Source organism: Bos taurus, chromosome 1, assembly GCF_002263795.3.
Source record: "Bos taurus isolate L1 Dominette 01449 registration number 42190680 breed Hereford chromosome 1, ARS-UCD2.0, whole genome shotgun sequence".
In the NCBI taxonomy this organism is placed as follows: domain Eukaryota; kingdom Metazoa; phylum Chordata; class Mammalia; order Artiodactyla; family Bovidae; genus Bos; species Bos taurus.
The window spans coordinates 130,356,226-130,371,483 of record NC_037328.1 but is presented as its reverse complement, the minus strand read 5'-3'; the positions used below and the strand labels follow the sequence as shown (position 1 = coordinate 130,371,483).

General features: G+C 38.6%; 1 protein-coding gene across 3 annotated transcripts in view; it reads right to left on the bottom strand.

Moving 5' to 3' along the window:
- Positions 1-15,258, bottom strand: part of PIK3CB (phosphatidylinositol-4,5-bisphosphate 3-kinase catalytic subunit beta) — a 179,187-nt gene that overhangs the window by 100,826 nt on the left and 63,103 nt on the right. For all 3 annotated transcript variants that reach the window (NM_001206047.2, XM_024988896.2, XM_059884087.1), the window contains one exon: positions 1,269-1,455. In NM_001206047.2, coding sequence (NP_001192976.1) covers positions 1,269-1,439 — 171 coding nt within the window. In that variant the 5' untranslated portion in view covers positions 1,440-1,455. The remainder of the gene's footprint in view (positions 1-1,268; positions 1,456-15,258) is intronic.

Genomic DNA, 15,258 nt, shown 5'->3' with positions numbered 1-15,258 from the left:
TTTTTTTCACTTCAGGGATCATACAGTTCTAGAATTTTTATGGCTCCCCAGTGAAGAAGCTTGGAAAACAGTTGAGAGGCTGTTCCAACTCTAGCACTCTGTCATAAATATTTTTTTCTTAAAAAGATCACAATCCTATACTGGGGTTCCATATTGGGTTCTAGAAAAATAATTTCATTTATAAGTCACAGTCTTTACAAATCAAACAGCACTCATCAGTTCACTTGAAAAAAATCAGCCAACAAACAGGCAAGCCTTGTTATATGAAAGAATTTGCTTTCAAGTGAGGACATACCATTCATTATGGGGGTGGGGAGGCAGAATCTAGTAAACAGCAGAAAACCTTTTCTTCCCCCAGAGTGACCATGAAAACTAGTGAGGATGGGGACAGAAGAAGGGGAACAGAAAGGGAAGGAAAAGGAGAAAAGAAACGATGAACCACGTCATATTTATTTAAAAAAAAAAAAAAAAAAGTGACAAATTCAAAGACAGTAAGTACAAAGACCTTACCTTAAAACTTTCTCTGACAATGTCAAATTCCTTTTGATAACCTGAACAAATCTTTCAAACTAGCTGACATAAGTTAGTGTGTCTTAATTCAGGTATCACACATGAATTTTTTTTTAATTAAAAGTGAGTAGGAGTGAGAATGAGTATGTATGTGTATATATATATACATACATACACATACACACATACACACACGAAATTGAAAGTGGCTCAGCTGTGTCCGACTCTTTGAGACCCCATGGACTATACTGTCCATGGAATTCTCTAGGCCAGAATACTGGAGTGTGAAGCCTTTCCCTTCTCCAAGCAATCTTTCCAACCTAGGGATTGAACCCTTCCGCATTGCAGGTGGATTCTTTACTCACTAAGCCACAAAGAAAGCCCAAGAATACTGGAGTGGGTAGCCTATCCCTTCTCCAGTGGATGTTCCCAACCCAGGAATCAAACCAGGGTCTCCTACATTGGATTTTTTACCAACTGAGCTATCAGGGAAGCCGTGTATGTGTGTGTGTGTGTGTGTGTGTGTGTGTGTGTGTGTCTATACACATACGTGTGTGTGTGTGTGTCTAAATACATACAAACCAAAAAGAAGATCCAAGACAAAATATGAATTGAAATCTGTAAAATATAGTAACTTATAAACTTCTCATAAATTCGCCGTATGATTTACATTAATACCATTCTAAAATGGAGGAATATATCCTCCAAGTAATAAAGTAAGTAAGCTAGGTTTATAGAAAGCTCACCTAGTAACATACCTGCTTAATACAGGAAATGGTAGCTTCACGAGGCACCTCCAACTGGATATAAATCCCAGTGGGCAAAAGAAAATCCACGGGTATGGAGCCATCAGACGCTATCTGTGAGTCCACTGCCCAGATGTCAAGGACGTCTGCCATAGCAGGAGGCATCATGAAGTAGAAGCACATTCATAACCACGGGGCTCTAGAAATCAGTAGGTAAAACTCAGTGAATTAATAAGCCAGATTTTATACTAAAACGTGATGAAGCCCACCAATCCATAATTAGTCCTTGGATTTCAAAACAGCCAACATTGTAACAGGAGGCCAATTAAATTAAGCAAGACTCAGCCACATTACTTAAAATACTTTTGGATATCACTACATGAATTATGTATATACACCATACTGACTCAAATTCAACATAACTATATGACATGTAAAAGATGAAAGGTTTAAGAAGCACAGGGTTCTGAGAAATTCAGTTAATGACCACTCAACACAGGATTCTCTCCAGAGAATCCTAGAGGATTGATATTGGATTCTTCAGCCAAGTTTTTCCTGGCAAACTCCATGAAAAGTGGGAATCAAGAGAGCTTTCTTTCAAAAATAATTTTCTATCAATCAATGTGAGAAAGAAATGTCATGAACTTCGATCCATGACCCATCATCAAAGTATTAAAAAAATCAAATCCCACAAACCAGCTGGCAAGGCCTTTTGCCCTATGACTCTGGCCTGTTTTCCTTTGCTTCTCCAACAATTTCACAGTCCAGGCTCTTATGCCACAAGTTTTGCCTCATGCTGCTAGACTTGTGTTCACAGATATGTTGACACTCCCCTTACCAAACCAGTTTTCCAACAAATGCACCCTCCAAGTGGGCCATTTAAGTCTCATCTGTTTTAAGCGCTTTCTTCAAGAAAGCACAACAATAATCCTAAGAAGAACATGGGCAATAAAGTTAAAAAAGAAAAAAAAAAGTCTCAAATCTCATTTATTCAAAAAATCCAAATCTTGTGTCAAAAGAGACAAGAGCCAATTTAAAGCATTTGGGGCATCAAAAACAATAATGACATCCGCGGATTGAAACACATCAAATATGAGACAATAATAATAGAGAAAGGCCCTTTACTGGTCAACTTTAAAGCCTGCTTTGAAACAGTCTGGGAAATTAAAATATGAATTAAGTATTAGAGGATTTTAAAGAAACTTCATTGTGTGAGGTATAATAATAGAATGTTTGTTATGTTTCTAAAAATCAGTCTTTATCAGTCAGATGCATAATAAATATACATCGGGATAAAATGAAATTATCCTTGGCATGTGCTTTAGGTTAGTCCATTTTTTAAAAAGTGAAAGGGTAGCTGATTTCAACAAAGACATAAAGGTAATTTCATGAGAAAAAGGACAGTCACTTGAACAAATGGTGCTTCAACTAGTTATTCTAGTTTGGAATACTTAGACATCCATAAGCTAAGAAAATGAAGCTCAATTCATACCTCATACCACTAATAATGGATTATAGTTATGTAAAAACTGAAACGGTAAAACCTCTAGAAGAAAACATAGAGAAAATATTGTGCTCTTGGATTAGGCAAACAGTTCTTAAATATGACACCATAGGCAATTCACAAAATAAAAAACTGATAAAATGCACACCACCAAAACTAAAACCTTCTGCCCGTAAGTATACTGTTTATAATATAAAAAGATGAGCCACAGAAGGGAGACAATGCTTGCAAACCATATAAAGATCTGGTATCCAGAATACATAAAGAACTCTCCATATACAATCATAAGAAAAAAACTCAGCTTACTTGAATTGGCAAAAGATTTGAACAGAAACTATCAAAGGAGATGGCAAAAAGGCTTAATAACATTAGTTACATAAACTAAAATTACAATGCGATACACACCTCTTACAGGGTAACATTAAAAACACCAACCATACCAAGTGCAGACAGGGAGAGGAGCTGGAACTTTCTACACTGCTGATGGGAATGTTAAACAACAGAGCTACTTTGGAAAATAGTTTGGCAGTTTCTTAACATATATTTACCATATGATCCAGTCATCCCACTTCTAAATATGCACCTAAATGATATGAAGGTATCAGTTCAGTTCAGTTCAGTGGCTCAGCCGTGTCCGATTCATTGCAACCCCATGAATTGCAGCACGCCAGGCCTCCCTGGCCATCACCAACTCCCGGAGTTCACTGAGACTCATGTCCATTGAGTCAGTGATGCCATCCAGCCATCTCATCCTCTGTCGTCCCCTTCTCCTCCTGCCCCCAATCCCTCCCAGCATCAGAGTCTTTTCCAATGAGTCAACTATTTGCACGAGGTGGCAGGAAGCAGGAAGAGGTAAAAGAAGAGGATTACCAAGGAACACAAGGAAACTCTTGGGAGTAACGGATATGTTCATTATCTTGTCAGATGATGGTTTCAGGGATATGTACATATGTCAAAATATATCAAATTACACATTTTCAATATGTGTAGTTTAAGTCAATTATCCCTCAGTAAGTGTTAGTCCTATGTCCAACTCTGTGCTCTCGTGGACTGTAGTTCACCAGGCTCCTCTGTCCATGGAATTCTCCAGGCAAGAATACTGGAGTGGGTTCAAATTTCCTCCTCTAAAGGATCTTCCTGACACATGGATTGAACCCGGGTCTCCTGAATTGTGCAGGCAGATTCTTTATCATCTGAGCCATCAGAGAAGCCCATACCTCAATAAACACGTTTTTAAAAATGAGAGAAATAGATAAAATGAGAGGCAAAACATTGTTACTGACTGAGGTTGGGACATGAGGAGTACACTGCACTACTTCTCTGATTTTGTGTATGTTTGCTATTTTTCACAACAAAAAGGTTTTGTTAAATTCCACCTACGCCATTTATCAGTTATGTGATATGAAACTTCTTGAGACTTCAATAGCTTTAAAAAAAAATCATACTAAAGTATTTCTCCTGGGAACACTGTAACAATGAAGGAGCTAAAATGGAGTGGCTAACACACTGCAATGACAGCTTTCTGCCTCCCCTCAACATCCTGGTCATTACTGACCCCTCCTTAACTCTTACACCTCATAGCCTAGGTCCAGCACACTGCCACTGTGATAAAGGTTTTGAATCTTTCAGACATGCCAGCCTTATTTCTGTAGACAGAACAGACAATGATTAAAGATTGTGTTCTCAGAGTCTAACACCTGAGTTGTAAACCTGGCTCCATCACTCACTAATGAAGATGTCTTGGGCAAATCACATTATCTTCCTCCTAATTAAGTTCCCTTACCTATGAAATGATGAAAACAACAGTAACTACATCATATCATGGTTATGAAAACTGAGTAAAGAATGCCCAACCATAATAGGCCCAAGGTTTGCTGCTACTTACAATTTTTTATTTTTATTCAAAAACCAAAAGTTCTTTTGAGCTGTGAGTTATATATATTCAACTACTTTGTTTCTCCAAAAGTGATTACACATAGTAGCCATTTGCAATTGTTTAATGAACTCAAGACCAAACGCTGCTACTCCTACAATAATTTTTTAAAAAGCTCAAGGGATAATGGAATTTATAACACTAAAGATAAGTACTTACTATGTATCAGGAATCTACTAAAATCTTTACATGCATTACTATATCTTATCCTGACTACTACCCTGTGGTAATATTACTACTCCTTAAGGAAGTACCTAAGACTTAGATACTTTGAGATCTCATTCATGGATAAAAAGTAGCAGTCTTGGGATATCAACTTGGGTCTAACTCTGGAGAGTGAGCCCAACTCTACACTCTACATAATAACTGCTGCTGCTGCTAAGTCATTTCAGTCCTGTCTGATTCTGTGCGACCCCACAGAGGGCAGCCCACCGGGCTCCTCCGTCCCTGGGATTCTCCAAGCAAGAACACTGGAGTGGGTTGCCATTTCCTTCTCCAATGCATGAAAGTGAAAGTGAAGTCGCTCAGTCGTGTCCGACCCTTAGTGACCCCAAGGAATGACTGCAGCCTGCCAGGCTCCTCTGTCTATGGGATTCTCCAGGCCTGCCAAGCTCCTCTGTCCAAGGGATTCCCCAGGTAAGAATACTGAGTGGGTTGTCGTTTCCTTCTCCAGGAGATCTTCCTGACTCAGGAATCGAACCTGGGTCTCCTGCATTGCAGGCAGATTCTTCACCGACTGAGCTACGATACTATAATATACCATAATAACTGCTAAAGCACCAGGAAGTGTGAGACATTTCACCATATTAAACCACATTACCTGACTGTAAGCTCCTTGAAATCTTGTGCCAAGCTTTTTAAAAGACTTGTCTCTCACCACAGCATATAGTGAAATCACTATATTTAGTAATTTTAAACTGATAACTTTCATAGACAAGAACAAAACCACACAAAGTTACTACAAGATGTCATTAACAGACACTGATCCTGGAAATGCTTTACGTAAATCACTGCAGAACAGCCTTAGAAACTATTTTCAGTAGAGGAGCTTCTCAACTTTGCAAGTATTAGATATTCAAGAAACATCTGCATAATAAAAACATTCTACATCAAATTTTAAAGACCATGCTTTGCTTATATTCAAATAACACCATGCAAAGACAAACAGGAAAAAGCTGTCTCCTGAACACCAAAAGTCAGGAGACATATGAGAGTCAGGAGCTGTCAACAAAAACTGAGAGGACAAACTCAAGTTAGCATTTAAAATTGAGATGGGTTTATGAAACATCAGAATTATAATCAAGATAAACCTGTACAGTCCCCTGGTTGCTTTAGCATAGATTTTTGGCAAGATTCTCACAATTGAAACCAAATCACCTGATAAATATCAACAGTAATATAAGAGCAAAAAACTATAAAAATAAAAACTCTGAAACCTCACCCTTACCAGCAACTAGAAATGATGAGGATTTCTGAGCCTCTGGAGTCTAGAGTAGTAATCTTTTCAAAGAAACCGTACCTCACTACCCAACAGCATCAACTCCCCAGATTCAAAATTCTAAACTTCTCAGGTATTAAAGGGAAAATCACCATGGTAGATTTAAGAATTTCTTGATGATGAAGTCATATCTAAAATGAATTACAGGAATGAATTCATGGGCCCCTGCCTTCCCTTCCTTCTAGATCTGTCATTCAACACTCCCACACGTACTATCCTTAATCCTGCTGACACTTATCACCATGTCTCATACTCTTTCCTGCCTTCTACCTTAAATCTGTCATTCCTCTCCCTAGCATGTCATCCTGACCAACTCTCACACTTCTAGGCTGTGAATTAGAATCTGTCCCTAATACTCCTCTGTGCACCCAAGTACCAGGGCATATACATGTCAACGAAGGAGTACACTATACTAAAATTCATTGCTATGGGATAGTTTCCCAGTCTCTTGCTATTTCCAGTTCAATAAACACTTACTTTTGGCTGAATGAATTAATGAATTCAAATTCTATGGAAATCACTACTAGACCAATTATATTTTATCATTAAAAATGTGATATTTTTTGGTTTTTCTTTGCCCCAAAGCACAGCATACAGAAACTTAGTTCCCTGAGCAGGGATGGAACCTGCTCCCCCTGCAGTGGAAGCACTGACTCTTACTCAGTGAACTGCCAGGGAAGTCCCGTTAAAAATGTGATTTATATCATACTTGACAGGAAAAAAGGAACTATGTGGCCATCAGTGTGGTCTTTCAGTGCCTAGTATAATGAATATCAAAAACAGTTTCCAAATAGATATAACTTTTTTCACCAGGTCGGGGGGGGGGGGGGGGGCAGGTATTTCCTGGGTCTTTCATGCAGTACATATGCTCTTTGTTGAGGCACACAGGCTTATCTTGTTGTGGAGCACAGGCTCTAGAGCACATGGGCTCAGTAACTTGTGGCCTGTGGGCTTATTTGCTCTACCACATGTGAGATCTTAGTTCCCCAACCAGGAATCAAACCTGGGTGTCATGCATTACAAGGTAGATTCTCAACCACCAGACCATCTGGGAAGTCCCAACATACAGAATTCCGATTGCTTAATACCATCTTGTCTCCAGTCCATAAATGCCTGTCGTGTGAAGAGAAACATGAAATAGGTCTTACCAAATACTGTATTCCCTCTGTGCCGCACTTCCAATAATGTTACAGCCATTACCAAAAATGATGTATTTTCAACTAATGTTTGACTATAGAACTGTTTATTCCATAAAATGGCATCTTCTATTAAATTTAGATTGGGGAACTCCCAAACTGGTGTCAACTGACAACCACTATTTTTAATATAAAGGAAAAGAAAGTAGAATTTTACTTCAGAATATGCTATATTTAACAATCATAATGCCTTAAATATTTAAAAACTGGCAAAATATTATAAATTGCAATGATGAAATATTTTTTCCTGCCATCTCAAAATGCATTATAAAGTTTAATCCTTTAGCTTTACAGTTCACCATGGTCCTTGCTTACTAAAGCAACATCACACCAGTCTCCAAAATCAATTCCCCTACCTTCAATTTCTTATTCTAAAAATATATCTTATTGAAGTATAGTTGATTTATAGTGTTGTGCAAAATTCTACCATTCAACAAAATGATTCAGTTATACATATAAATATATATATACACACACATTCTTTTACATATGCTTTGCCTTTATGGTTTACCATACAATATTGAATATAGTATGAGGGCCTTGAACATTGGCAGATTTTGGTACTTGTGAGGCTCCTGGAATCAAACCTTTGCAGACACTGAAGGTGAACCCTAGTGAAAAGTTACGTTCAGGTATATAAATTCCTACCTTGATATTTTCATATTAATCATTTACTAATAACTGAGCTAGAATGCTTGTCACGCTTTGTAAATATTCCAGATAAAGACACTATGTAATTACAGCCTAACACTGTACTTGTGTGTCATTTTAATAAAAGTACTTTTATTAAACCAGTTCTCAAGGTTTTCAAAGTACTTCAAGCTGAATACTACCTAAGAGAATGGTTTTCGGTCCTCATGTTCAGAACTTTTTAAATAATTTACAAATATTTTAAAAACCTGAAATGAAATTATTAATATAATTTCAGTTCAGGTCAGTTCAGTTGCTCAGTCGTGTGCGACTCTTTGCAACCCCAGGAATCGCAGCACACCAGGCCTCCCTGTCCATCACCAACTCCCAGAGTTCACTCAGACTCTCACGTCCATTGAGTCAGTGATGCCATCCAGCCATCTCATCCTCTGTCGTCCCCTTCTCCTCCTGCCCCCAATCCCTCCCAGCATCAGAGTCTTTTCCAATGATTCAACCCTTAGCATGAGGTGGCCAAAGTACTGGAGTTTCAGCTTCAGCATCATTCCTTCCAAAGAAATCCCAGGGCTGATCTCCTTCAGAATGGACTGGTTGGATCTCCTTGCAGTCCAAGGGACTCTCAACAGTCTTCTCCAACACCACACTTCAAAAGCATCAATTCCTCGGCGCTCAGCCTTCTTCACAGTCCAACTCTCACATCCATACATGACCACAGGAAAACCACAGCCCTGACTAGACGGACCTTTGTTGGCAAAGTAATGTCTCTGCTTTTGAATATGCTATCTAGGTTGGTCATAACTTTCCTTCCAAGGAGTAAGTGTCTTTTAATTTCATGGCTGCATATATACTTGATTTCAAAATAAACTCATTTAATCTTCTAATTATAATACAAAGAATAAATAAAACAAAATAAAAATCTATATTTCAGTATGTGAAAACTGGATATAACCATTATGTGCACAATAGAATAGTCAGAGGTTTGAATCTCTACATACAATCACCATGGATGTGACAACTACAAATGCAGACTAATTAAATGCCACAAAAGCCAATGATGCCAGAGATTTTTAAAATCTCTATTTTCCAAAATTAATGTACTAAAATCATGCAAAAATACTTTGTATTATTTCTTTATGTAAATAAAGTTCAGATCTAGGATCAGATAATAATAAGACTTTTAACCATTACATAATAGTAGTACCTCCCCCAATCACTAAAACAACAAAATCAATGTCCACAAATTTCAGAAGCATCTTATAGGGGGCATTTCACACTGCCCAGTTTGAGAATCACTGCTCTACAATAATTCCTACTATTTCTCAAAGGATTAATGGGATCTCCACAATTTATCTAGTCTGTACAAAAGAACTATACAAAAAAGATCTTCACAACCCAGTAAATCACGATGCTCTGATCACTCACCTAGAGCCAGACATCCTGGAATGTGAAGCCAAGTGAGCTTTAGGAAGCATCACTACAAACAAAGCTAGTGGAGGTGATGGAATCCCAGTTGAGCTATTTCAAATCCTAAAAGAAAATGCTGTGAAGTGCTGCACTCAAAATGTCAGCAAATTTGGAAAACTCAAAACTGGCCACAGGACTGGAGAAGGTCAGTTTTCATTCCAATACCAAAGAAAGGCAATGCCAAAGAATGCTCAAACTACTGCACAATTGCACTCATCTCACACGCTAGTAAAGTAATGCTCAAAATTCTCCAAGCCAGCCTTCAGCAATACATGAACCGTGAACTTCCAGATGTTCAAGCTGGTTTTTAAAAAGCCAGAGGAACCAGAGGTCAAATTGCCAACATCCGCTGGATGGTCGAAAAAGCAATAGAGTTCCAGAAAACCATCTATTTCTACTTTATTGAATATGCCAAAGCCTTTGACTGTGTGCATCACAATAAACTGTGGAAACTTCTGAAAGAGATGGGAATACCAGACCACCTGACCTGCCTCTTGAGAAACCTGTATTCAGGTCATGAAGCAACAGTTAGAATTGGACATGGAACAACAGACTGGTTCCAAATAAGAAAAGGAGTACGTCAAGGCTGTATATTGTCACCCTGCTTATTTAACTTCTATGCAGAGTACATCATGAGAAACACTGGGCTGGAAGAAGCAAAAGCTGGAATCAAGTCTGCCGGGAGAAATATCAATAACCCCAGAAATGCAGATGACACCACCCTTATGGCAGAAAGTGAAGAGGAACTAAAAAGCCTCTTGATGAAAGTGAAAGAGGAGAGTGAAAAAGTTGGCTTAAAGCTCAACATTCAGAAAACTAAGATCAGGGACTTCCCTGGTGGTCCAGTGGCTAGGACTCTGTGCTCTCAGTGCAGGGGGTCCAGGTTCATTTCCTGGTCAGGAAACTAGATCCCATATGCTGCCGCTAAGACCCAGTGCAGCCACGTAAATAAATATTAAAAAAAAAAAAAGAAAACTAAGATCATGGCATCTGGTCCCATCACTTCATGGCAAATAGATGGGGAAACAGTGGAAACCGAGGCTGACTTTACTTTTTCGGGCTCCAAAATCACTGCAGGTGGTGACTGCAGCAATGAAATTAAAAGACGCTTACCCTTTGGAAGGAAAGTTATGACCAACCTAGATAGCATATTCAAAAGCAGAGACATTACTTTATCAGCAAAGCTTCATCTAGTCAAGGATATGGTTTTTCCAGTAGTCATGTATGGATGTGAGAGTTGAACTATAAAGAAAGCTGAATGCCAAAGAATTGATGCTTTTGAAGTGTGGTACTGGAGAAGACTCTTGAGAGTCCCTTGGACTGCAAGGAGATCCAACCAGTCCATCCTAAAGGAGATCAGTCCCAGGTGCTCATTGGAAGGACTGATGCTGAAGCTGAAACTCCAATACTGTGGCCACCTGATGCGAAGACCTGACTCATTTAAAACACCTCTGATGCTGGGAAAGATTGAGGGCAGGAGAAAAAGGGGACAACAGAGGATGAGATGGTTGGATGGCATCACCAACCCGATGGACATGAGTTTGGGTAAACTCCAGGAGTTGGTGATGGACAAGGAGGCCTGGCGTGCTGTGGTCCATGGGGTCACAAAGAGTCGGACACAACTGAGTGATTGAACTGAACTGAACTGAACTGAATGAACAGTAATGAATAAAATTTCTCATACATTTCTACTTGTCAATCAATAGTGTATCTTATACTTCTCTATTATGTTTTCAGCTAATTCTTGAAGGCAAAAGAAGCTCTTAAGTCAAGAAGACTTTAGCCCCTTATCTGATGAGAATATAAGGTGAGTATAAGTGGCTCTTAGTTTTCAAGACGCTTAGTAAACATACTGATGGGGTAGTCTACCTAAAATCACAGGGTAACTTGCAGCACTTAGGAGCTTCTTTCACAATACTTTTAAGCTAAGTACTGAGAGAGGGGGTATACTCTCAAAATGTGCTGAGCTGAAATTAAAAATAGTATGTCCTTTATGATCAGCCCTGGGATTTCTTTGGAAGGAATGATGCTAAAGCTGAAACTCCAGTACTTTGGCCACCTCATACGAAGAGTTGATTCATTGGAAAAGACTCTGATGCTGGGAGGGATTGGGGGCAGGAGGAAAAGGGGATGACAGAGGATGAGATGGCTGGATGGCATCACTGACTCAATGGACGTGAGTCTGAGTGAACTCCGGGAGTTGGTGATGGACAGGGAGGCCTGGCGTGCTGCAATCCATGAGGTCGCAAAGAGTCAGACACAACTGAGTGACTGAACTGAACTGAAGCCCTTAAGACTATAATTACAAACCCATATCCTGTCAATTGTTCACTGGCAGAAAGAGAGGAAGGGGTTTAAACATTCTCAGTTTCCCTAGCAATGTGCCAGCAAAACTACTGGATTTTACTTCTTTCAATAAAGTGATAAGCAGAAACCAACATACAGATGAACAAGACCTCATACAGATGAACAAGAAGTTCAGACAAAAACTTCTTAGAAAATCATGGGGAAAAAATTTGGTAGTGACTGAAAGGGAATTTTAAAAAATATTAAATGGAATAGCATTTACTTAATATTTATTTCTTTACTATTATAGGATATAGCTAGAAGACAAGTTTATTTAATGATCATTAAAAAAAAAAACTGGAAGTGGCAGTGCACTTACCATAACACCACATTTACTATCTAAACCTGCAGGTTCTAATCACAGACAAGTGACGGGATTTTGATTTATCTGGGTTTCTGTACCCCCATGTCTATCAGCCTTATTTATTGACTGACTTACAATAAAGTATCCATTATACTGAACACTGAAAAACTGAACAGTATAGCACTCCATTTGTTAAAGACGGTTATTTTATCTGAATCATTATCATTTCATGTAAAAGATCTCTCTAAAGTAGTTCTAAAAAGTACTAAAGAATAATTGCTAAATCATTTAGCAGTTATTTCAATAAATGATGCTAAAGCTAAACTCCAGTACTTTGGCCACCTCATGCAAAGAGTTGATTCATTGGAAAAGACTCTGATGCTGGGAGGGATTGGGGGCAGGAGGAGAAGGGGACGACAGAGGATGAGATGGCTGGATGGCATCACTGACTCAATGGACGTGAGAGTCTGAGTGAACTCTGGGAGTTGGTGATGGACAGGGAGGCCTGGCGTGCTGCGATTCATGGGGTGGCAAAGAGTCGGACACGACTGAGTGACTGAACTGAACTGAACTGAATCTTATCATTTGTATTGAAATAAAATATTCAAATTTATCATCTAAAAACAGAAGCTGGGGGGCTTCCCTGGAGGTCCAGCAGCTAAGAATCTGAGCTTCCACTGCAGAGGACGTAGGTTCCACCCTGGTCGGAAACCAAGCTCCTGAATTCCATTTGGTTGGGGAAGAAAAAAAAAAAAAAAGGCATTCTAAAGAGTTTTTAGGAAATATGTGCAAATATGCATTGAGTCTTGAAAATTTTTTAAACCTACTAACTCATTAATTATGTTTTAAAACCTGAATTCAGAAGAATTTTCATACACAAAGCAAAATACACAAGTGACAAACTTGCAAATAAACCAATGGTTATACCCCTATCTGATGGTATATTAAGCAGCTATTTGTCAAATGTGTATATTAGAAATCTTTATGGATATATATAGAGTAAAATATAAAGGAGTACAGTAAGTACAATTAGAATTCTGTTTAACTGCAAAAAGGAAAAAATCATGAGTACAACCTAATGCACAGAAATTTAGGCTGGAAAACCAGAGTCTGGGAGGGGAAGAGAGAGGAAGGGGTATAAGATGAGCAACTAACACTGTGGTCTACTACAATTGTACCTGAGTGTCTTTAGCATGTAAATAGCACACTGTTTTTTAGCACATAAATAGCACAATATTTTTTATCACAAATGACCTTTCTTTTAATTAAATCACATTTTTCTTAATGTATGTAAGCAGATATTACCTATAAATTTCTTTTTTAATATAGGAAAATAAGTATTATAAAACATACCACAGTGCCTTCCCTGATGGTTCAATGGTTAAGAATTCACCTTGCAATGCAGGGGACACAGTTTTGATCCCCTGTTGAGGAACTAAGATCCCACATGCCTCAGAGCATAAGCCCATGTGCCATGACTAGAAGGCCCGAGTGCCACAACTGCTAAGCCCACGGACTTCAATGAAAGATCTCACATGATGCAATCAAGACCTGATGCAGCCAAATACATTTTTTTTTTTAATAAATAAAACATGCTACCAAAAGGGGGGTTGGCTCTGACAGGGTTTAGAATCTTTATTATAAACTTCTTTAAGATTCTTTATATATATTGCAAAACAAACTAGAAAGGTACTTTCAAGAAAGGATTTGGGACTTCCACGGTAGTCTAGAGGCAAAGACTTCACACTGCCAATACAATGGACCAGGATTCGATCCCCTGTCCTGGAACTAGATGCCACATGTGACGATAAAGATAAAGATCTCGCAGGCCACAACTAAGACCCAGAGGATGAAATGGTGGGATGGCATCACCAACTCACTGAACATGAGTTTGAGCAAACTCTAGGAGATGGTGGTGCACAGGGAAATCTGGCATGCTGCAGTCTACGGGGTCTCAAAGAACGGCTGAACAACAACAATTTATCGAATACTGTAACACTCTAAGCGAACTTCACAAAATACTGACATATCTACTTATCATTCATGTTATATTAAAAATTATTAGGAATTATATTTGTCTGTTTTAATTGAATCACTGAAGTTAATTTTTCTTTAAAAAATTCCATTCTTGGGACTTCCTTGGTGGTCCAGTAATTAAGAATCTGTCTTACAGAAGAGGAGACGTGGGTTCAATCCCTGGTCTGAGAACTAAGATCCCACGTGGTACAGAGCTACTGAGTTTGTGCGCCTCAACTAGAGATAAACCTGTGCAATGCAACTATTGAGTTGAGCTTATGTGCCGTGACTAAGACCCAACGCAACCAAAATTAAGTTTTTTAAAAAAATTCTATTTTCAGCATACTCTGTGTACTAATATAATGTATTCAGCATTCAAATAAAAGATGTTCTGTTTTTAAAATAAATCAAATTAAACCAACTGTTGTCATCCACTGCCCATTTTGGAGTGTCAGTGTTCTTCATTTCTAACTAGTATGGTATCTTTCTCTATTGAGAATTTTTATGTGGTAAGAATTTGGGCCTCTCCAAAATCAGAAATAGTCAAAGCTAATCCCAGAGGCCTAAGGTCTGAGAAGTACAATCTTGAAGATCACATAGAGCAGCAGAATCTAAGCAGTATTCTATGCTTTAGGACACAGGGTATAGCATAGTGGTATAGAATTCACCTGCCAGTGTCAGAGATGCAAGAGACACAGTTTAGATCCCTAGGTTGGGACGATCCCCCTGAAGAAAGAAATGGCAACCCACTCCAGTATTCTTGCCTGGAAAACTCCATGGACAGAGGAGCCTGGCAGGCTACAGTCCATGGGTTGCAAAGACCAAGCATACACATACAGCAATGCAAAGCATCTCAAAAGCCTGGGGATCATCAAACCACAGGGTAGCTCCACAATTCATACTTTCACCTTAACTTTTATTTGCTCCTTCCACTGACATTCTCTGAACATTTGAATAAGGTTTGAAACAAGCCATATAAATTAGCACTCTTTATTTAAACAGCAGTAGAAAATTTTAAATAACTCCCACATTCCCAACAACTCTGTCAGATAAAAGTATCAACAGAAATTTAGAAACCTAATCCAATACAATG